General features: G+C 37.3%; 1 protein-coding gene across 3 annotated transcripts; it reads left to right on the top strand.

The window, feature by feature from the left end:
- The first annotated feature begins 1,814 nt into the window (after positions 1-1,814).
- TRA2B (transformer 2 beta homolog) lies at positions 1,815-21,519 on the top strand. 3 transcript variants are annotated; one of them, XM_061413539.1, is made up of 9 exons: positions 1,815-2,023; positions 13,291-13,424; positions 14,478-14,640; positions 15,964-16,152; positions 18,033-18,148; positions 18,455-18,538; positions 19,748-19,807; positions 20,583-20,656; positions 21,110-21,519. In XM_061413539.1, the coding sequence occupies exons 1-9, from the start codon at positions 1,988-1,990 to the stop codon at positions 21,118-21,120; spliced, it is 867 nt and encodes a 288-aa protein (XP_061269523.1). In that variant the 5' UTR covers positions 1,815-1,987; the 3' UTR covers positions 21,121-21,519. The 3 variants fall into 3 exon arrangements, with proteins under 3 accessions (XP_061269523.1, XP_061269540.1, XP_061269531.1); XM_061413547.1 differs by lacking the exon at positions 1,815-2,023 and adding an exon at positions 8,152-8,427; XM_061413556.1 differs by lacking the exon at positions 13,291-13,424.
- The last annotated feature ends 1,627 nt before the right edge of the window (positions 21,520-23,146 follow it).

The following is a 23,146-nucleotide window of genomic DNA, read 5'->3' on the forward strand; positions in this document are numbered from 1 at the left end:
TAGGTAAATATTCCAGTAAGCACCTAGAATTTAAACATGGAACTGTGTGTGTGTGGGGGGGTGAGTGTTGAAGTAAATATAGATTTGGAAACCATAATCATATAGGTCCCTGACTTAAGCTATGAAAGCAATGAAGTTGACTCTGAAGAGCATGTAAAAAGAGAGGACAATTGTTACCTTGAGTCATCACGAAATCTCTGGATCTCAGGTACCTTAAGTTCTAATGCTGTTCCAGATGCCTATTTTAAATCAAGCAAGAATCAAATTGCCAGTTCTTACAACTCAATGATAAAAAGAAATGGTGGGCAAATTACCTGAACATTTTCCCAAAGAAAATCTACAAATGGCCAATAAACATATGAAAAGATGCTCAACGTTATTCTTAGGAATAGGCAAATCAAAACCACAATAGCATACCACTTCACATCCACTAGGGTATCTGTAACTAAATGGCAGTTCCTTAAAAAGTTAAACAGCATTACCTTCATGACCCAGCAATTACATTTGTAGGTATATTCCCCAAAGAACTGAAAACATGTTCACACAAAAACTTGTATCATAATGTTCATATTAGCATTATTCATAATAGCTAAAAGGTGAAAATCACCCAAAAGTCTACCAACTGATGAATGGATGATTAAAATGTGATTCATTTATACAATGGAATATTATTCAGCAATAAAAAGGAATGAAATAACTGATGCATGCTACAGCATGGATGAATCTTGAAAACTTTGTTAAAGAAGCCAGTCACAAAAGACTCCATATTACATATGTGATTCCATTTATAGGAAATATTCAGAATATGAAAAACTACAGACAAAGTAGATTTTAGATTCCTTAGAACTAGGAGAATCGGTGGGGGTGAGCTGGAGAGAAGAGGAAACGTAACTATTAATGACAGGTTTCTTTTGGGGGAGTGATGAATTGGTCCTAAAACTGCGAAGGTTGCACAACTCTGCAAATACAAAAACGACTTGAATTGTACATTTTAAATAAGAGTATTGCATGGTATGTGAATTATATCTCAAGAAAACTGTTTTAAAAAATCATATGACCCTTTATATGTATCAGAGTACCTCACCAGCCGGGTACCACACACACACACAGACACATATTTTTTAAGGGAAACAGCAGGCACAGAGAGATGTCTGAACTTCCAAGTTTGAGCTCTTTATCATGCTGTTGAGTGATGGCATAATTAATATTTACTCAGAGACACCACTACAGTTGTACGTCTAACCAAATCAGTTTTTAAATATATGTTTAACAGTTCTCCCTTACTAGACCACTAACTTCCTCGGGTTACGGATCGTGCTTATTTCAGTGCATCAGGATCTGGTAACGTGATTTGCTATTTGACAGATGCTCACATGAATGGATTTCAGGTAGGAATGATCCACAACTGAAGCTACAAAAAACCAAAGTTATGCACAGAACCCTGTATACGAATATGTGCCCTCTGCAACCAAATAAAGACACAAAGAATGAACAAAGCGGAAGCAAGAAGGATGGGAGAAAAGGTGGGTATCTCTTCTCTCCATTCCCCACCTTCCACGACAGTTTACAGAAGGGAGTCAGGCGTGGAGGGTGACATCACTAACCCCCGCGGCGCCCACCACAGAAGCGATCCTCTGTGCTCACTTTCCCGCCTCAAAGAGACTCGAGATGGGTTTAGCGCGGCGCGAGGGGTGGGGCTTACGTCACATCCGGCTCGGGACGCGCCACAGCTGGAAAGCGAAGGCCTAACGCCGAGGGGCGGAGCCAAGAAAGCGCGCCCTCTGGGAGGGGGTGGGGCCGGGTTAAAGAGCGCCGCGTCACGTCCGGGAGCCTTAGAGCCCAAGCGGAGGCGGCGCGGAGCGTTTCGGCTCTCAGCGGCTCGGGAACTGGTGTGTGGTGCGAGGCTGCGGCGGAGCCTCTACACTGAAGGCGCGAGAGGTTGGCAACTTTGATTGAAGCACATCGAGCGGCGACAGCAGTGGAAGTCATGAGCGACAGCGGCGAGCAGAACTACGGAGAGCGGGTAGGTATCGGTGGTGCAGGGGGCGGCTGTGTGGTCCCAGCTTCTTGGATCTCTTTCCAGGCCCATCGGCCTCGGGCCGGGAGACTGGGGCGATTTTGGCTCCGAAGTCTGAGACCGGGAGGGATGCGGGTCAGGTTAAGAAGCCCTGGTAGTATTGTCCTTATCCAAGAAGGAGGCCGCCGACGGGTTTAGGTTGCCCGGTACTCGAAACGGCGGTTTTTTCCGTTATCGGGAGGGAAAGATTAAAAATGGCCGCTGCGTCCCCTCGGTGGTGGGGGAGGGGAGCGGTATCTGGTTTCGCCGTTGCTCTCCTGCGAAGCCTCGCCGCAGCCATCTTGGGCTGGCGGGCTGGGCGCGCTGCCAGAGGCACAAAATGGCGGAGGCGCCGCGCGACAGTTTCCAGGCCGCGGGCGGCGAACAGGGGGCGCAAAGAGCGATGTTCTTCAGGGTTTATGCTCAGCATTTAGGTTAAGACAGGATCATTTTGGACCCCGAAAAGATGTGAATCTAAGGTGTTCTTGGCTTCTTTAAAGATGGCAAACTAGTCTGACGTAGACTTAAGTTCTGGGCCCGTTAGAGGGGATTGTGCGCGAGCTTTGTGTTCGGCCTAAATGGCGTGCTTTTCTTGGATGCCAAAAAGGCTGTTAAACCGCAAATAGTTACCGGTAACCAAGTAGATCACGAGGTCGCTGAGGTTTTCTTGCAGATCGAGTAGGTCTTTTTTCCACGGGATGATGAAGGAGAAATTGGCGGGCAACAATTTTTGGCGCCGTTGTTTTCCTTTGTTTTGAGCCATACCTATTTTATGAACCACGAATTGTGTTTGTGCGCTTTTTAGAGTTTCCACCCCAAAATGTGGAGTTTGGTGAGGACTGGATAAACTGCAGAAGTAAAGTTCCCGGGCTTAGAAAAAGCATAATATAAAGCTTGGTCGCGGGTCCGTGAGTACTAAGACGCAGAAATGTCAGTCTCTTCGAATATTTTTGCAAACTTGAGAAACAAATTCTAGGTGATTTCATTAGGGCGTTTTTGAAAGGAAAGATCTTAGCTCTTGGAATCTTAATTTATTGTGTAACTTTGGGGCCAAATCTGATTAATTTGGTTTGAACCAGTCAGTCCTCGCCTTTACCTATGCAGATGAATACTGGCTTTTTTATTCGAAAGACGATTAATTTCCAGTCAGCAGTATGTGTGTGATTATCGTTTTAAGCTCTTTGGTGAGAAAGCTTGGATCAAGCTCCCAAGTTGTTAAAAACTGGGGGTTATGGTTTCCGCCAGTTGAAAATAACTGGAAACTAGGTGTCGGTATTTGGACTGGAAGACAAGTGATAATTTCAGTATTCAGCTATTAAAACAATTATTGGGTGCATTTTGAGAAGAAAAAATAGCTGGTTTTAGTGGAGGAGCTCTCAGTTAAATAAACCTGAGTAAGTTACTTGTGTGGAAGTTCGTGAGAGGAAACAATTGCAGGGATTGGGTCCTGGTTTGTGACAGCTCAAGAGACATTATCGTCCCACTAACCAAGCTTTTGAATTGGTATTTTTTTTCTGTTAGTAGGATATACATCCTAGTTACCTCACAATCTTGTTACGTAGGGTTATTCAACAAACTTACGGAGGAAGAGAAAATAATAAATGTACATGTTACAGATTGATGTTCTGTCTTAAGCGCCTTGACTTGGAAGAGATCTCTGAACTAAGACGATGTGGAGTACTTTCACATTGTTTTCTTTGGCCTTTGTTTTGTCTGTAGATTGCTTTCTAGTTGGTTTATTGGAACCTGAAGTGGTTAGACTAGACCTAAAACAAACACTTTGGGAACACTTTGGGACTCCCAAAGAATGCTTGGCAAAACCATAAAGCTCAATGAAGTAGTTTAAATACAGTGCCACAAAAAGCATTAGGTAGACCAGTCAGGGCTGATTGGCTGAAAACTTCTTTTGAAAGTGCCTGAAAATAGCGGGAAAACTATTGCCTGCAGGGTAGTGATCTTGTACTTGGATGCTATGAATAGCTTATCAAGAGCCTGAAAAATTACTTTCATTCCACTCTTAAGCTGTCTGCCATGCGGGAGACCCGGTTCGATCCCTGGATTGGAAAGATCCCCTAAAGAAGGGAATGGCAACCCACCATGGACAGAGGAGTCTGGCAGGCTACGATCCATGGCGTTGCAGAGTCGGACATGATTGAGTGACTAACATAACACTTAAGTTTTCAGACCTTACAAATTATTAGTGTAAATCACTAACACCTACTAATCTAATCATCTAGTGATAATGTAATATTAAAATCTATCAGCTGAGGTCACTCATCACCACCACCTCCTCGTGGCCCTGCCGCCACTGTAGAAATTTTTTTTTTCCTCCTCTCTTAGTCATAACCAGACCGGAGTAGAGGAGGTGAGAGCAATAAATCAGCTTCAGTTTGGTTGTTTATAGTGTGTTTACTTATTGGGTGAATATTGACAGAGATGTGATTTTTTTTATGTGTTCCTTTGTTTTAAACGTGCAGCTAGGGTGCATTCCTGAATTTTTGTGGTTTGTTGAACACTTTCGGTTACTGCTATATCTTTTATCGGTATTGGGATTTTTCATGTCTTGATTAGACTTAAAATGTTTCTGGTTAGAGCTCACTTCCCTGATCTGGCCAAACCCACGTTAAAGTAAGATATCACTCATTCGAATTCAAGTTTTTTCCAATAATTCCCTAAAATTTCTCATATTTTTTTGCAGAGAAGTTGGCTAGCACCTTTGGAAGGAAGAGGTGGTCTTAGATCTGTTGTCAAGATTTGGGAGAATAAGAACATGATAGGGTCCTGTAGCCAAGTGTAGAGATGTATGGTAATGGGGAAGGAAGTGATAAATCCTATGGCCTGATTGTGTTCACAGTTTAGGGTGTGGTGAAGTTTGGCCTTGGCACTGGTTTGATGCTCTACCCTGATAACTGTAACTTCTTTTTTTTCCTACAATTGGGTCTTTACCTACAGAAACCAGTAATTAAGTGAGGAAACAGTATTGTAAATATTGTAAATTGTAAAAAATTGTAAAATATTGGAATTGTAAAAAATTGTGAGTATTGTAAATACTTAAAGACCAAGTCTTTTAAATTTGTCTTGCTGTCAAGATTATGATACATACTCTGGTCGAGAATTGCTCATTTTTGCGAAAGAAATGGGTTTACAATGTAGGTATATTACCTTTAGTCTTCTTTGTAGAGATGAATGGCATTTGTATACCATCCCATCAAACTGCCTTTCATACTCTGCAGTTTCTCCTCTTCTGCTTAATCTTGGGTTGTCTTTTTGAATTTTTAGTAATTTTCAAAACTGAAACATCTCAGCCTTTTTCTTCCCAAAGGGTTGTAGCCATTGCACCAAGTTCCTTAAATAAAGAATTAATGTTGGGTGGGAGGAAATAGTTTTGTTTCAGTTTGAGTCTGGTAAGGCAACAAGTCTCTTGAAACCAAGTTGAAGAATATTTTTGGTGGTTTTAAGAATGATTTAATATTGTGGATATGGTCCAGAATTAGAAGGTGGCACCTTCAAACTGAAAATACAAGTGGTTGCAAGGTAAGTACTGGTTTTGTAGAGATTGAACAGGAAATCAGATGATGAGAGATAATGTTAAATGGAATTTGCTTTGAACAGCCTTTTCCATTCTTTATCTCCAATAAAATCCCAAACCTAAATGATAAATATTAGTACTTTCATAGTTTTTTTTACATTGTTTTACATTTCGCCCAAGAGGATAGGGCTACAGCTGTGTATATCTTTTGAGCCTTAGCATGTGTGTTATATTTATCTTTTTTTTTTTAACACATAATTGCTTTATTTCCTCATAAAAGACAGTGATGAGGTGGTGGTTGAAGTTGGGTAATTTTAAGTGTTTTGCTTTTTTGAGGGGTGTAGGTCACACAGAACAGAATTAGGATTGTCATTTAGTTTTGTTTTTAAGCGGGGGAGGAATTCTTCATTACAGAAAATTAGTCTTCAAATTCTCAAAAATCTTTGCTTTGAATTGGGTTTTGGAGGTTATATTCTGATTTTTATCAATGCAATTGCTAAATATGATAGCATGGATGAGGACCCTTTTTGGGGGGGGCAATGATTTTTGTGCTGAGATAATAGACTTAAAAAGTAGTAATAAAACATACTTGGCATTTCTGCTGAAAAGTACTAAATGTTTATGAATGTAAATTCAGAGCCTACTGTTTTTGCAAAGGATCTTTTAAAAGCATGGGGTTAGAGCTGATTTAGGCTTGTCATGATAATATTTTCAGAACATTTTCTCAGTCTTTGAGGATTTTTCTATCCAAACTTCTGGAAAGTTTAGCTGCAGAAAGAAAATAGTCCTTAATGTTGATATGAGCATTGATTTTTATAGCATAATCAGTGAGTTTTCCTTAGCCCGTCCCAGTTATTAAAATACTGTCTAGTCAACCTAATGAGTTTGCACTTATTAATGTTGTATAAATTCCAGTTATAACCACTAGAATGGTTTTAACAAAAATTGTGTTGGTGGTGAGACAAATTTCCGCTTATTTCTAAGTAGGACCTCTTAATATGTGTTTAACATTAGCCCAGTAGTTGGTCTTCTGGTTTTATTGAGTGGCCACCGCAACTTAGCTGAGTTTGAAGAAATCTAATGCTTATATTATCTAGCAGCTTATTTTGTTCTTCAAATATAAAGAAGATTGGGAAGGGGTAGTGAAATATCAGCAGGAAGGCATTCATATTGAAAAATTGTCATATCTAGAGCTTTGGCCTCTATTCAGCATTTTCTGAACCTAAGCCCTGTATATATATTTAAAGTTTAGGAGGCCTTAAAGGGAACCTGCTTGGGCATTCTGATTCCACGATTACAGTTGTGCTGCCAGTAAGCATTTCCCATTACATTTTAGTGATGGATATTAAGAGAAAACAATTACTCTGACTCCCTTAAGTAAAAAGCTTTAAAAAAATTTTTTCCCTGGATTAAATAAGCAATAATTGACTTTGAAAAACTAGACTGAAGATTATGCTTACTCTCTTAGAAGAGACATCATAACACTTCCATCATAGCCATGCATGATTGTCTTTGTGATCAGATAGGTATAAAGGACTTCTCTTTTTTTTTTTTTCTTTTCCTAAGGAAAGTTTTATTTTCAGGAAAAAACTAGGAGAGGAAATTGACAGTGAAGGATCATAAAGTGAGAAGTACAAGAAAACTAGGATGTTTTAGTAGAGCAGTATTTTGTTTAGGATGTTCAATAGACACTTCAACTTATTGATCTTTTAAGTGATATTGAGTCTTTTTAATAATTTCAGGAGGTGAGCTGCAGTTTTATCCACAGCATTGCCACCTTTAAAAGTAGGGTTGCTCCTTTGGACTGCAGAATATTTTAATAATCATTGGGGGGCTGGATTTACCAAAAATTCTTTGAAAACACCGCAGTTGGGTTCAGGTTTGCTCTGCTTCCATCACAGCTCCTTGCATACAGTAGTTGGTTGACTTGATTTGGTCTTTTTATGCTTTAGTTTTAAGTTAGTAAGTTGGGCCATTCATATTATAAAATCTCACTAGGGCAGCTTTCTAGAGGTGGGTTAAACATTAGTCCAAATTTTCAAATTCCCTGACATTGTTTTTCTACAGGCTACTTTTTCCGTTAAAAAATGTGACATTAAATACATATCTTGACCTTAGTCACAATTTGTAGACCTCTTCAACCCTGAGCCTTGTCATCATTGTGCAAATGAATTGTCCGTGCTTTTCCTTTCTTGCACTTTTGTATTAATGTGTCATTTTTTGACTAGAGATGTGCTTTTGACACTTAACATACTTTCTATTGATGAATACAATAAGTAAGAAGTGTGAAATGTAATTGTAGTTCTTAATGTTAGATGAACAGTAAATGTTCAGTTGCGCACTTCACATTTCAGCTTAAGCGTGATAAATCTACATGGAGTAGACAAATGAGATTGACTATATTTTAGAACCAGCAGGAAACTAGTTTCAGATTTTTGAGCTGCATATTTTAGTTTTTCTAAAAAATCCAAAGCAAAAGGGATTTTTTTTTTCTAGTTTCAGTTTTGGCACTGGCTTTTATCCTGGAGTTTTAAAATATTCTTCATCCTGTTCTTTTTCTATTAAGGTTAATGTTGAAGAAGGAAAATGCGGAAGTCGTCATTTGACAAGTTTTATAAATGAGTATTTGAAGCTCAGGAATAAGTGAAGCTGAAATTTGAAAAAATAAAAGAAAGAATGCATGCTAATTATCAGACCAGAAGTCCCACTTGTAGAATATTGAGCAATTTGTGTGAAGTGGGGAAGATGAAAGAAGTCAGAATTTGAAACGGAAGAATGAAGAAAAGAAATAAAAATGAAGTTAAGATAAGAAGTAATCTGGAATCAGAAAGCACTACGCTAAGTAATTACTAGTCTGTTTATGTGTCCCTGTATATTTTGCTAAACATGCATGCATTATTTGTTTAATAGAAGAAATATATACAGGGTAAAGAAGTGCCTTCCAGGGGAAACGTTTAAATTAGGTAATTCTAATTTTAACTTCTTAGTCAACTGATTGAAATGCAACTTTTAAAAAAACAACCGTTTGTAGTCAAATAGGAGGCAGGAATGAGCTCTCCGATTTGGATTTGGGTAACAGCCGGCTTCATGTTGTCTCCTGGATTTTTCATCTCTGACATTGCTGGTCCTGGGGCGTGAGTACTTCCAGAATTGAAGTAGGTGGTCTAGGCCACCCTCTCTGGACTCAATGTACTGACCCCTATCCTTCAGTACAGATCAGTATAAGTAGAATGTTGTAAGTTTGTCAAAGTTTTCCTAAAGAATGTTATCAGGATGGTTATAGAACCGAACCCCCAAAATCCATTGGACAGGATCCTTCCTTTTGGCATTTATGAAAAAATTAATTTCTTTTTAGATGGCAATAGTGGAAAACTATGACCATTTAGGCCCTAACTTTAAGATGCATGTGTGCTAAATTCACAAGATGATTCTTAATTCTCTAATTCTTATTCCAGCTGAATGACTGGGTTACTGCTAAAAAGTTGTAGGGGCTTCCCTTAGAATGAGATAGGTCATATAAGTGAACAGGATACCTAACTCCACAGTGGCAGTAACAGTAAGTGCCTTATTCCCTTTTCTTATTTTCTGCTATTAACAACTTAACTGTTAAAATGGTGTGAGAGATAACAGATCATAAAGTAGCTTTGCTTCTGGTTCTCTACTCCTACCACTTGCTGGAAAAATAGACCTAAAAGTTCTGTCATTTCTCTTTCTGTATGCTTGTTTTAATTGAACAGAAGAGTCAAATGATTGGTGCAGTGTTGTTACTTTCAGTTGAATGGGGAAAGTTCATGTGTCAAAATAACACCCAGTAGTAGGCAACCAACAGATAGCTTCTACTCTGTCGGGAAAACTAAGGCTATCACTTCTCCCTGAAATTAAGATAGCCTAAACTTTGAGAGTTTTTGAACCTCACAACTCTTGGGGCAGTGTCTTAAATTACTTGGATTCATTTTCTGATACTTCAGGGCCTACTTGTGTCAAATTTGTGCTTTTTCAATTCTTTATCTTGCAAGCAGATGATTACACCCATTTATAGTTTCCATCATTTGCCCTGATAATTTGTAGAACTTGCCACGTATAAACTAATAACATTAAATTGGTAGTGTTAGTTTTGCATTCTGAATTACTTACAGATTAGGCTGAGGCAACGGATGTGAATGGATGTTAAATTTTTATTCAAGCTCATTGATTCTTTTATCAGGAGACCTGAAAAGTCCTTGGGGTCTGAAAGAGAAAGTATGTTAGTCATGTAAGGGGAAGAAGCAGTTTGGAGTTTGTTTGGAAAGGTGTAAAGTGAAAGTAAACACTGATGCTAGTGGACCATCTCATCCATTCAGGTTTTTGCCCCCCTTTGGCCAAAGCATCTTGGAGTCTGAGAATGCCTCTCCACCTCCGGCCTGGGTAGTAGGGGGAAACAGACTTCTTGTCCTGGGGCAAGCGTAAGGTACATGCCCTCAGGACGGCTAATAAATGACAGGGTGGGGAGGTGGCAGAGAAGGTGACAGGAAACAAGGTTTCAGGAAAATGACTGTTGAAAAAACCAGATAAGTAAGAAGCATAAAACTTGAAATTAAGTCAGTGAGACTTCAATAAGCATCACAAATATGTATGGTGTTTTTTAAGAAATGCAGATGCCCAACTCCAGACCTAATAAAATAAGCTCTGGTTGGGGATCTGTATTTAAATGCTCGGTAGGTTTACTACATATCTGTAAGAGCCTTTGTTGAAGGTCTACTCTATTGCATCTAGTTTTTAAAATATGTGAGAAACCTAGAAATTGGATGGTTATTCCTACTTCTTTCATCTCTTTCAAAAAGTTTTTTTAAGATTCTGTCATTCTCAGAATAGGGAGATACTGGCTAGTATTTTGTTGGAAGGCTGAGTTTGTTTCTCCCTGATGTGTTCCCTATTGATTAGTACATGACTAAGATTCAGTTTGTAAGAACTTGATTCCCTGTGTGGTTTTCAGGGAATTTTTGGTTGTGTTGTTCATGCTCACTTTACATTTGTGATCCTTTTCCTTGAGGTATTGGTAGGGTTTTAATGTGTTAGCTCTGAAGAGTTTTGTGAGCCCTGAAAGTGGTCTTTGAATTTTTTGTGTTTAGGGGCTTTTCTAGCTGATTTTATGGATTTAACCATGGACCAAGGTTTAAAGCTAACTTTATGCTTTTAGATTTGGCCTTCTAGACAAGGTAAATAACCTTGCATATATTTCCAAACCAGTTAATAGCCAACATAATTGCAAAAGGGTTTATTTAATTTTAAGACTACCTCTGATATGAAAGGTAGGAGGTAGAGACAGTGTTTCTGTGTTAGCCTAACAAGTGTCAGTACAGAAGAAGACTTAGTGTTCCAGTGGTTTCTCCTATTCCTGGTCTGAGAAATGATTGTTCATAAAATACATCTGCATATAGCCAATTAGTTTTAGAGGTTTAGTGAAAAGTCTTATAATTTCACAAATACTGTTATTTTTGACCCTTGATCTGCTAGAAACCTCATTAAAGTTTATTCTGAGGCTATAACGACTTTCTTTTCCTTCTTGGTGAACAGATTGGTAAAGCACCTCAGCTTAGAATAAGGCTTTTCTGTTTTACTGAAGCAAGAGGCTTAAAAGAGGATCTTGACTTTCTACTCTTTTTTTCAGATGAACTGATTTTTGTTAACTATAGTTATTTTATCGGTAATCTTTTAACTCTTATTGTGAGGCACCCATATCGTCTCCCTGCTAGAGCAGATTGCTTTCTTTTGTTTCCACTAAAGGTCATAATCTTTCCATGAAGTCATCTTTGTAGCATTGGAATAAACAAAGGTGTTAGAGTCCCTCTTTCTACCTTATCTTCTAGATTAGCTTTTGCCTGTTGAATGATTGCAGAAACTGCATCCCCAATTTGAGAACCTCTTTATCCCAGGAGAGGAGGATTGTGCTTTTGAATGTCCAGAGTATTTGCCAGAGGAAGTCAAAGGATTGTTAGTTGGGGTCCTCAAAGCCGTAGTGCCTCTCTTAAACATTCCTCGATGATAAAAGTAGCTATTTTCACTAATAAATAGGGGTGTCATCTTTTACTTTGACTCTTTATTAACTCATGGCAGGAAGGGAGAGTAGCCATGTTTCATAGCCATGTTTCATGCCACTTCACACCGTTTTGTGTGACTTTGAAATTTAGAGTCATTTGGGGTATAGAGACCAGAATTCATTTTGCCCACTGAGTTACTCTTTTTCTAAACTTTAAGCCTTGTTTCTTCTGTGTTGCATGTAAGTTTTGTCCTTAAGCATCATAGGAAAGATCTTCCAAATTTTCTCCACTGTTCTCTTAAGTCACAGAACGTATTCAAAAATGTTTTGGGCTGTGATTTAGATGAATTTTCTACCTTTATCCTTTTAAGATAAAGTGTTTTATTCTGCAAGTCTGCCACACAGGGCGGTCTCTTGTGATAAAGTTTTATGCTACTTCAACATTGATTGTTACCCCTACAGCAACTTACCTGTAATGTTGATTCCTTTTGAGTCAAGCCATTTTAATTCTGTGTTGGGCAGGAAGATTCATGAGATTAATTAATGCCTTTAAGTTAGATGAAGGTGGATAACCTGAAATGTTGTCTTGTTTGATGATACCTTGGTTAGCTGTCAGACTGAGTTAATTGTTATCTTTTCCACTATTTCTATTTTGGTGCCTTGGCAGAACGTTCCTTTAGCTTTTTTCTCTAATTATATGTCTTTGGTTCACCAAACTAGTTATCCTGTTTGGCCATTTCTTCCCTAGTTCCTTTTAGAGACTTTGTTTTTGTACAACCTACCTACCAGCTAGTCACAGCTATGATAGGGAAAAGCTTAGGTATAAAGTATGTATCTAGATTCTGTTTTTTACATACAGTTCCTGAACTTCCCTTCCTGAAAGTAGATTAGGAGCCTGTGATCTAAATTGTTGCAGTTTTAATATGTCCTTTCTGTATATAACTTTTCTAACTGCTTATTCCCAGTTTCCCATCGATTGGCCCTGGCTCATCTACAGTTAGCTGAGGAAAATCTCTGGTACCCTCTTAATTCTTACCTCTGCAGTTCATTCACTGCCTTTCGACTGTAGCTTCATCTGGTTGCTTTGAGATCCGTAAGGGCTTCCTACATAGTTGGATGGACAGGGTCGACAGATCTAGTCTCCTTCAAGCTGGTCCTTGCTCTCTAGGTTTCTGTTCTTCCTCTGTGACTTGAAACAGTACTGTCCTTGTCTTTTTTCTCCACTCAGCAATAAATAAAAGTTGAAAATAAAGTAAATTTTACAAATTTCATAGGTTTTTTTTTTTTTTTTTTTTTAATTGATGGCAGTTTGACTGAAATAATAGGTATGAGGTATAGGTGTCATAGTTAATAAGGTTCTTTCTCACCCTAGTCTTTACGGAGTAACATTCCCAAAACAATCCTTGGGCAGTTCCCTTAACTGCTTGGCTTGGGCACCCATTTCTGAAGAGAGTGGGGTCAGTTAACTCTTATCCCTGCTCCCCAAGAAAGGTGGAAGTTCAAGTTAATTGGCTTATGTCAATTGGAGCAACGTAACTATTATACCAGGTATATTCAGTTCCTGCCCTTACTATGTTTTCTTATCTTGGAAGGGGATTGCTTTCCCTCACCATTTATCTCACCACAACTTATTTGTTTTTAAAGTTGCCCAGAAAGTATACAAATTAAACTTTTGACATCTACGTGTAGGAATCCCGTTCTGCTTCCAGAAGTGGAAGTGCTCATGGATCTGGGAAATCTGCAAGGCATACCCCTGCAAGGTCTCGCTCCAAGGAAGATTCCAGGCGTTCCAGATCAAAGTCCAGGTCCAGATCTGAATCTAGGTAAGAAAGACTGTCTTGGGATTTTCTTGTTACTCTTAGCTTTCAAACTGGTGTGTGCTTTTGTAAACTAGGAAGATAGAGAGGGTTAGATCATTTGTTGGCTTATTTAATATTGGTACGAGAAATGAACTTAATTGTTAAGTTCTGGGAGACAAAAGACTAAGTGGCTAAGAGCCTGGGCTTTTGGTGTTAGGGTTCATATCTTACCTCTCTGTTTTTTTCTGGCTTGGGCAGATTACTTAACCTTTTCAATCTTTCCTTATCTATAAAAGATGAATTAGCAATAGTACCAGTTCTTCAGAATTGTTGTGAGGATTCACTGAGTTTATGTGAACTGCTTATTAGTTAGTATGGCAAAAAAAGACTACAGAGCATTGGCTTTTAGAAACTGCAATTCTTGATAAATAGGTGTAGTCTAGTATGACAAATGTACTATAAAACAAAAAACCTTAACACAGCACTTTTTTTTTTTTTTTTTTAATGTTCAAGTGTAGGCTATATATCCTGGTTTGCCCAGGTCAGCCCCAGCTTGATGCCTACTGTCAGGCATAATTAACAGTGCCCCTTTTCTCTCTCACACTGTATTCTTCCTGGATTAGATGACAGTTCATATGATCACTGTAGTTAAGAGCAACTGGTTGATTTTAAAACTGCTGGAGAATACTGCTTGTAATGGTGATGTTATCATAAGTCAATTATGGGCATAATGCAAGAAGCTTAAAAATGAAGGATGGTATTGTGAAGGGTAAAGGTGGACACAAATCAGGCTAGTATGAAATGTTGCATGTTTTGTGATTTTTAATAGATACTGTGTTGTTTAATCTCTTTAATTATTTAAGATATGATGGAAGGGACCTTTAGTTACTGATGGTTTTGGAACTCTTCCTAGCACAGAAATGACAATATACAAAAGAAAAGTATTGATCCCACTATATACCTGGATTGTGTGTTTTACCTTTTGAAGCTTAACTTTAGAATAACGTTTTGAAAGAATTAAAAACCATATCCTGCCGTCAGCTATTCAGTCATAACCTTGAAGCCCTTGTCTTTCAGGTCTAGATCCAGAAGAAGTTCTCGGAGGCATTATACAAGGTCACGATCTCGGTCCCGGTCCCATAGAAGATCTCGTAGCAGATCTTACAGCAGAGATTATCGAAGACGGCATAGCCACAGTCATTCTCCCATGTCTACCCGCCGGCGTCATGTTGGGAATCGGGTAAGGTGAAAACAATTACTTCTGAAGTAGTGGACACTGTATGAAGCCACTTTATAATTGATGTATAGTATATTCCCCTCTGTTTTTGGTGTTCTGTTCTGTAATAATTTAAAACTGATAACTTTTGATGCTGGAGCTTTAGCATGATTCCTCTCTAGAGCCTTTTCAGTGTTTGGAGATTTTTTTCTTTTTAAACGATTATCTCCCATATATGGTCTACATTTGAGCTGTTGATCACAAAAATTTAAGATACTGTCACACTAACAGCACATCAAATAAAAAATTCTCTGTGCAATACGGTTAATATAGTTAGATCATATATCTATGTTCCATACTATTGTTTGAGTTTTCTGGGTTTAATATGCTTTAAAATAAGCTATGATTTTCCCATTTAGTTTTAAGCAAGTTTCTTTCCAGTTTTAAAGCTTTGCTTGTCTTCCATGCTGCTGCTAAGTCACTTCAGTCGTGTCAGACTCTCTTCAACCCCATAGACGGCAGCCCACCAGGCTCCCCCGTCCCTGGGCTTCTCCAGGCAAGAACACTGGAGTGGGTTGCCATTTCCTTCTCCAATGCAGGAAAGTGAAAGTGAACTCGCTCAGTCGTGTCTGACTCTTAGCGTGTGGACTGCAGCCTACCAGGCTGCTCCGTCCATGGGATTTTCCAGGCAAGAGTACTGGAGTGGAGTGCCATTGCCTTCTCCATGTCTTCCATGAGAAGTTACAAATGAGATGGCATTTAGTGTGTTTCTTTTGTGGTTTTTATTGAAAAATATACAAGTAGACCTATAGGGAGTGTATGTTTTTGAAAGTGGGGTGGAATTTAACTATAAAATGTATGTGCGAAGTAGTGAAACCTTTAAGCAAACTCATGGCAACTGGGATGTCAGCAACATTTATTATTATTTTTTATAAATAATATAATAATATAAACATTATTTATTATAATAGTTGACGCTGCTTAATATCTGTTTTAAAAAAGTTTGGTACACATCTGTAGTTTCATTTGTATGTATATTTGAACACTTATGATTTTTCTATAGAAATCAAGCTGAATGTACTTCTGTATCTCTTTGGCAGTTTAGAGCCTCCTATTGTGTGAATGGTATATCTTAAATCACCATTATGAAGTTTTACCTCTCCTCTTGCCCCAGCTTATAGAGACATAGTTCTCTGCATACATGCTTGTGATGCTGATGTAACATTACTTTTAAAATGCTGTTTTATTTCATTGTTATCTTTTCATATTAGTGACAGTTTGGCGGGGGGAGTTGATATGTGATGCTTTTTAAAAGTTTTTTTTTTTAATCTATTTTTCTATTTCTAGGCAAATCCTGATCCCAACTGTTGTCTTGGAGTATTTGGATTGAGCTTGTACACTACAGAAAGAGATCTAAGAGAAGTGTTCTCTAAATATGGCCCAATTGCTGATGTATCTATTGTATATGACCAGCAATCTAGACGTTCAAGAGGATTTGCCTTTGTATACTTTGAAAATGTAGATGATGCCAAGGAAGTAAGTAAAAAGTCTTGTACCTTTGTGTTAAAAAAAAAAAAAAAAGGTATATACACATGCTTTCACTTTTACACACACGCTCAGAGTCTTTAACTATTCTTCCTTGGATGACTTTTGCTTTAGTAATTCCATCAGTCGTGTCAGACTCTTTGCAATCCCATGGACTGTGCAGTCCATGGAATTCTCCAGGCCAGAATATTGAAGTGAGTAGCATATCTTTTAATGTGGAAATTTCAAAGATTTGTAGCATAACAGCAAAGTGACAGTTTGGTTCTAAATTCCAACTCAGTCTCTTCCACCATTTTATTTGAAGTAAATTCAAACATAGTCAACTGTTTTTAGATGTGTGCCTAGATACAGATATTTCTAAAATAGAAGAATATTAATAGTCCAGTTTGGAATATTTAATGAGTGTTTACATCAGATTACTTTCTAAAATGAAAACATTAAGAAGTGATAAAGCTATGACTCAGGATAAAGGAACTGGTTTTGATTATATACTGTATACTGGCAAGTGATTTTATGTTTTGGATGTTGAGGTAGAACATAGGAAGTAACTTTTTTTGGCCTTGAGGCTTATGGGATCTTAGTTTCCCAACCAGGGATTGAACCTGGGCCACGGCAGTGAAAGCACCAAGTCCTAAACATTGGACCTCGAGGGACCTCCCTAAAATTTTTTTTACAGAGGCTAAAGTAAAAATTCGATGTGTGACTCCTGGCCCATTTAAGAAATTTGAACTTCAGATACATGGGGGTGATTGCTAAAGTCATCTCCGAGGACAGTAATAAGGAGGGGAGAATCTTGAGAAACTTAATGACAAGCCATCTGAGGTTAATATTGAGATTAATAATTTTGAGCTCTAAATAAAATTAAATGAATAGAGTAAGCCCATCTACTAAAGGAAGAATTAAAAGCTGAATGCAAGTGGTTATAATTTAAGAGATTTAAGGAATGCTATGTCATTCAACTTCATTTTGGTAATAATTGATGTCAAAAATGTTAATAACATTTGTCCAAGGTTACTTACGGAATCGGCTTCTTTGTTTTTCTACTTTGTGTGTGTGTGTCCTACAGAACCACAGTTCCCTTTCTGAAAGATAGTATATTTTGTATCTAAATCAGTAATGCCAGAAACTGCCTTGAGGCCTAAAACAATCAAACTAGAAAATAGCATAATTGGAATTAGAAATCTAAATTCTATTTAGATAGAGAGGTATTTGTTTAAATTGTGAATAAACTGCTATGTCTTTGGGATGGGGTATTTTTTTTCTTCAGTACAGTATATTTTCATTTTAATGTTTGAAACTATATGTAATTCAAGCTTTCATCCCAGCTCTTTGCTTCCATAGCAGGGGTCCTCAAATTTGTGTAAAGGATTAGACAGTAACTATTTTGGGCTTTGGGAGCCATAAGAGCTCAGTGATGGCTTTTCAACCCTACCATTGTAATGTAAAAGCCATATAAAATGCAAATTAATGGGGGGCTTTGTTTCAGTAAAACATGGTCACTTAATTTTGAATTTCATTTCTGATGAAATACTACTTTGACACCCACACCTGTTTAAATTCTTAGCTTGTGGGTCATAGTTTGCCAACTGTGTACTATTTTATAGACTTATAGGTACTGTCAAATCTAGTTGGTACAGTAATTTCAAATAGTTCATGGCTTAAGTTGGTGCTCACGGGTGGCTTTTTTTTTTTAATGAGCTTTTCTAGGCTAGCTTTTGTAAGTAAAGATTTGATAGGCAGAAAAACTTATTAATAAGCTGTCAGATATAATGCTCAGGCCTAACTGAAACATCTAGTTGGGTTTTATATATAGATAATAGTTAATTTGGGGCTTTGTTCATGATGTATATAACAACTCATATCTTTTGAAGGCAAAAGAGCGTGCCAATGGAATGGAGCTTGATGGACGTAGGATCAGAGTTGACTTCTCCATAACGAAAAGACCACATACTCCAACACCAGGAATTTACATGGGGAGACCTACCTAGTAAGTTTGTTTTCAAGGTTGTTAAAATACTGACAGTTCACTTTAGGGCACAGGGAGGCTTTTGGCATTTCCAGCTGACTAAAACTTAAATTCAATATAAATATATTTAGTAGAAACATTCGGTTGGTACCATAAATTGTGATGACATGTAATAGATTAATCACTTCCTACTTTTATCATAAAGAAATGCCATATATTTGACATTCCTGGGTAATTAAATGATTCTCATCAGACCAGTTTTCCCACTCTGGGAATTAGTAAATATTAATGTAGGTAAAACCAAGTTTGTATAAATCTTATTCACAGTGGCAGCTCACGCCGTCGAGATTACTATGACAGAGGATATGATCGAGGCTATGATGATCGGGACTATTATAGCAGATCGTACAGGTATGTTAACCAAAATACAAAGTTTTTAAGTTGTTGAAAGACAAATAAGCGCTTCTGGTTCAGTTGCAACATAAAGCAGCACTGTTTTAGCCTTTGATAAAGGTATTTATCTTTAATAAATTGGAGATCCAGAGATTAAACTGGATTTTTTTTTGGCCGCAACTCAAAGCATGAGTGCTAAGATGCTTTAGTTGTTTCCAACTCTTTGCAACCCTATGGACTGTAGCCCACCAGGCTTCTCTGTCCTTGGGATTCTCCAGGAAGGAATACTGGAGTAGGTTGCCATGCACTCCTCTGGGGGGCAACTCACAGCATGTGGATCTTAAATTGCCCAACTAGGAACCAAACCTGTGCCCCCTACAGTGGAGTATTAAACCAGTAGACCACCAGGGAAGTCTCTGGATTTTATGGTTATACTTTGGTTTTTGGTATGTGTATTTTTAAAGCACCAAGTAGTAAACCAATGGGACAATAAAATTATAGACCATACTCCAGGCTCTCCCTCCCCCCTTTTTGTTTTTTTAAAGTGAGTTTCATGAACTGATTTTGAATATCATTGCTTTATAAAGCAATTTTTGGTAGCTGAGGAATTGTGTTGAAGGGCAGGGCAAATTGATTCTTGGAAAAATCTAAAGAAATTATTTAAGGATTAATTTGCTATAACAATGGTAAGAGGTTTATTATTAACAATATTGAACATTTTTCAGGGGTTGATAGGGAAATGCTTACGATACTAGGAATACTTTGGAAAGTAAAAATGAAGTAAAGTTCTCTATTTAAGCAACAGCAGGTAATTTAGATCTTGTATTGTTAGTCAAAATGTAAATTGTGTAGTAAATATTGACCATAACAGTTAATCCTTGATACCCTATTTTGGTGTGGTAGTGAGCTGTTGTCTTTTTTTGCACACTATTTTGTAATTTTTAGAAAGTTGACAGTCCTGACATTTAGCACGGACAAACTTTCTTAAGTGGCATTTCTGTACTGACATGTAGGGGATTGATTTGTGGAGGATGCAAAGATTAGTCTTAAGAGTACTTAATATGATACTCATTTTAACCACCAGGGAGAGCTCTATGTCAGTTTGTAAAGGGGTGGCAAAAGCAACTCTTTATTGCTTAAAGGAAACTAGCTTTCACTTCTGTTTTAATTTTATTGCATGAATTGTGCATTTTTAAAACTCAAAATGTTTGTTTTCTGCCTTCACAGGGGTGGAGGAGGAGGAGGGGGAGGATGGAGAGCTGCTCAAGACAGGGATCAGATATACAGGTACAGGAAAAGATTTCTGTTTAACATTGCTTCTGCACTATGTGAAGGTTTTTACAAGAGAATCTGGTATATAGGAATTTCCTGATGACAGAAAAGTTTTGCACTGGCCAGGAAAAGATTTAAATCTGTACAATAGTAGAATGGCTCACATAAAGATATTTGTTATTCATATTTTGATAAATTATAAATGGCATTCATAAAATTTATAAATGAGAAGTTTATAAAAATACTGTAACTGAAGTCAAATGACAATGTACATGGCTTAATTTATGTTCATAGAGATTGGGCTTGTACTTGTTATCACTCAGTGGTGCCATTTTATACCTTAATATGAGATTATGGCATAAATGAAGAATCCATAATATTTTAATCTTATTTATCCCTAATGGTTTCATTAGCTTATTAGAAGCATTTCAGAATAAGCAAGTAATTATTCAAGTTTATCTTAACACAAAACTAAATCACTATGAATGAAATTTGGGGTGTTCATTCATAGGGTGTGGTTAAAATTAGTGGTAATGATCATTTTCTTCTCTAACCCAGTTTAAATTTGTTAGGTATAATGTTAACTAGCAGATGATCAGATTCAACCTCTTTGATAGGGGTTTTTGGTACTGGGCCTGATAATGTGCTTCATTCTCAGGACTAAACAGACCTTACTACAGTGTTTTTGAAGGTCAGCTGAGGGTCTTTTAGTTTTGGAAACTGATAAAGGGATCAGTCACTTTAATCTGTGATCTATGGAGTCTTAGGTGGTCTTGATACTTGTTTACAGAAGACGGTCACCTTCTCCGTACTATAGTCGTGGAGGATACAGATCACGTTCCAGATCTCGATCATACTCACCTCGTAAGTTTTTATTTTGATATAATTTTGTTATAATAGTGTGACTTGCTATGACTTACGGAAACAACAGCAGATAATGGGTTGATTGAATTAGTATTTCCTCAATTTTTCTGTAGGGTTCAAGGAAGTATATGAAAACAACCCTTGGATCTTAACTCTTGTTAAAATAGTACATGTGTATTTTGTCACCATTTGTAGCTTTTTTTTTTTTTTTTAAGGAATTCTTAAAATTTTTTTTACAGCTTAGAAACATTTTTGAGTGACTTAAAACCTTAGCTTTCAGATTGAGTTAGCTAAATTCCGCTATTTCTGTTTAACATTGGTTCTGCACTATGTGAAGGTTTTCACAAGAGAATCTGGTACATAGGAATTTCCTGATAACAGAAAAGTTTAAAATTCTCAACGTTAAATGTATGCACTTGAGTATTGAAGTGTATTTATTTCCTTTTTTTCTAGGTCGCTATTAAAGCATGAAGTTGAAGACTTTCTGAAACCTGCCCTAGAGTTGGGATATTGTTTGTGGACAATATTTTTTATTGTCTCCTGTTTAAAAAGTGAACAGTGCCTAGTGAAGTTAGGTGACTTTTACACCTTTTATGATGACTACTTTTGGTGGAGTTGAAATGCTGTTTTCATTCTGCATTTGTGTAGTTCGGTGCTTTGTTCAAAGTTAAGTGTTTTCAGAAAAGTATGTTTTGCATGTATTTTTTTACAGTCTAAAATTTTGACTGCTGAGAAGTTTCTATTGTACAGAACTTCATTTAAATGGTTTTTCTACTGAATCCAGGGTATTCTGAAGATCGAAGCCTGTGTGTAAAATGCTACCAAATGGCAAAAAGCAACAATAAAGTTTGGTTTTTACTTTTCTTTCTAACATATCAATGCTTAGCAGAACTATTCAGATTAGATTGTCAGTAGTAAATTAAAGACAAAAATGCCCGTTCTCCTCGAGTCCATGAAACATACCATACTTAATATACCTGCAATTAAGTGATAAAAATTATGCTCTGTAACTCTATACTGCTAGTGTTAAAAACTAAAGATCTTTCAATACAGCAAATGCTTAATGCTTATATAAATGTGAATTTGTCAGCCTTTATGTAATCTGTATTATATATAGCAGGGAATAAGATGAGTTACACAATGTATGCCTTAAAAAGGCTATTTCTTAAAGCTGTTAGAAGGGGATAATGGTATTTCAATTAGTTATCAGCAAGTGACAATACATTCCACCACAAATGTACTCTTGTTCTTCTAGCTTTTAAGACTATATGGAAAAACTGGGTGCTTCAGAGTTTTGAGAAAAAAGAAGGGAACACTACACCTGTGTTGTGGATGATCTGAAGACTTTGCCTGTTCATTTTTTAAATATTACTTTCAGGTCCTTTGCTTACCAAAGGAGGCCCAATTTCACTCAAATGTTTTGAGAACTGTGTTTAAATAAACGCAAATGAAAAGACTAAAAAAGGCTGGTAAAACTCAGTTTATAGAGATTTTGTTTTAACTTTGCTACATAAGAGTTCTTTTATAGTTTTTAGTACCTTATACAGTATTCCTTGGACTGAAATGTATTCTTTCTGTTGTTAAAATTGTTTTAAATAGGTAAATTTTGTACTCCTGGAAAATACATTTAAAGTAAGTAACCAGGTCTTGGAATGAACATCTCCACTTGGGGATGGTATTGTATTAAAATATTCTCCACACTTGCCCTGAAGGTGCCTGAAATGAACATTTTTTCTAGGATATTTTCATGGTCAATTCTAGGCAGGTAAATAAGTTTGTTAGCCTGCTGACCCTTCTATTATTACTTGAAGGGCATGGCAACCCACTCCAGTATTCTTGCCTGGAGAATCCCATGTACAGAGGAGCTTGGAAGACTACAGTCCATGGGGTAGCAAAGAGTCTAGACACGACTGAAGCGACTAAGCACAGTATGCCGAGGCTGCATCAATCATAATGATGTAGTAATTTACCATAGGTCAAACAGCAATTAAAATACCAGTGCCAGGATCTGAACTTGACCAGTCTCAATCTGTAGTCTGTGCTGTTAATGACGATGTCATTTAATCTGGGTAACCAGATGAAAAATGTTGGTAATAGAATGTTAGGTGCTAGGGTGAGATGGGCTGAAGAGTGGTGAGAGTCTTGTTCTGGGATAGCAAGTAGTACACTAAAAAAGTGTATCATGGTGGTCATCTTGTTTGCAAAAAGTGTTTTTGTAAAAGCCATAAAACTATATAAGCATATGAATTTTGAAGACAGCACATAGAAGCCAGATAGTCACAGAATTTGGTACAGACACATTTCTTTAAGACTTAAACTATTTAAAACATGTAAGTTTTGTTCCTACAATTAAAACTTTTGCACTTAATTGCCAGCCTTTTGTCCCCTTTGGAGCTCCTCAGAATACTTTCCAAGTGTATCTGAAAAGCTATTGCTTGCATAATTATTAAAACTCAGGTATACTACAAGGACTTTGCTGCTGTTCTCAGC

Source organism: Bos javanicus, chromosome 1 (assembly GCF_032452875.1).
Source record: "Bos javanicus breed banteng chromosome 1, ARS-OSU_banteng_1.0, whole genome shotgun sequence".
NCBI classification, from domain to species: Eukaryota; Metazoa; Chordata; class Mammalia; order Artiodactyla; family Bovidae; genus Bos; species Bos javanicus.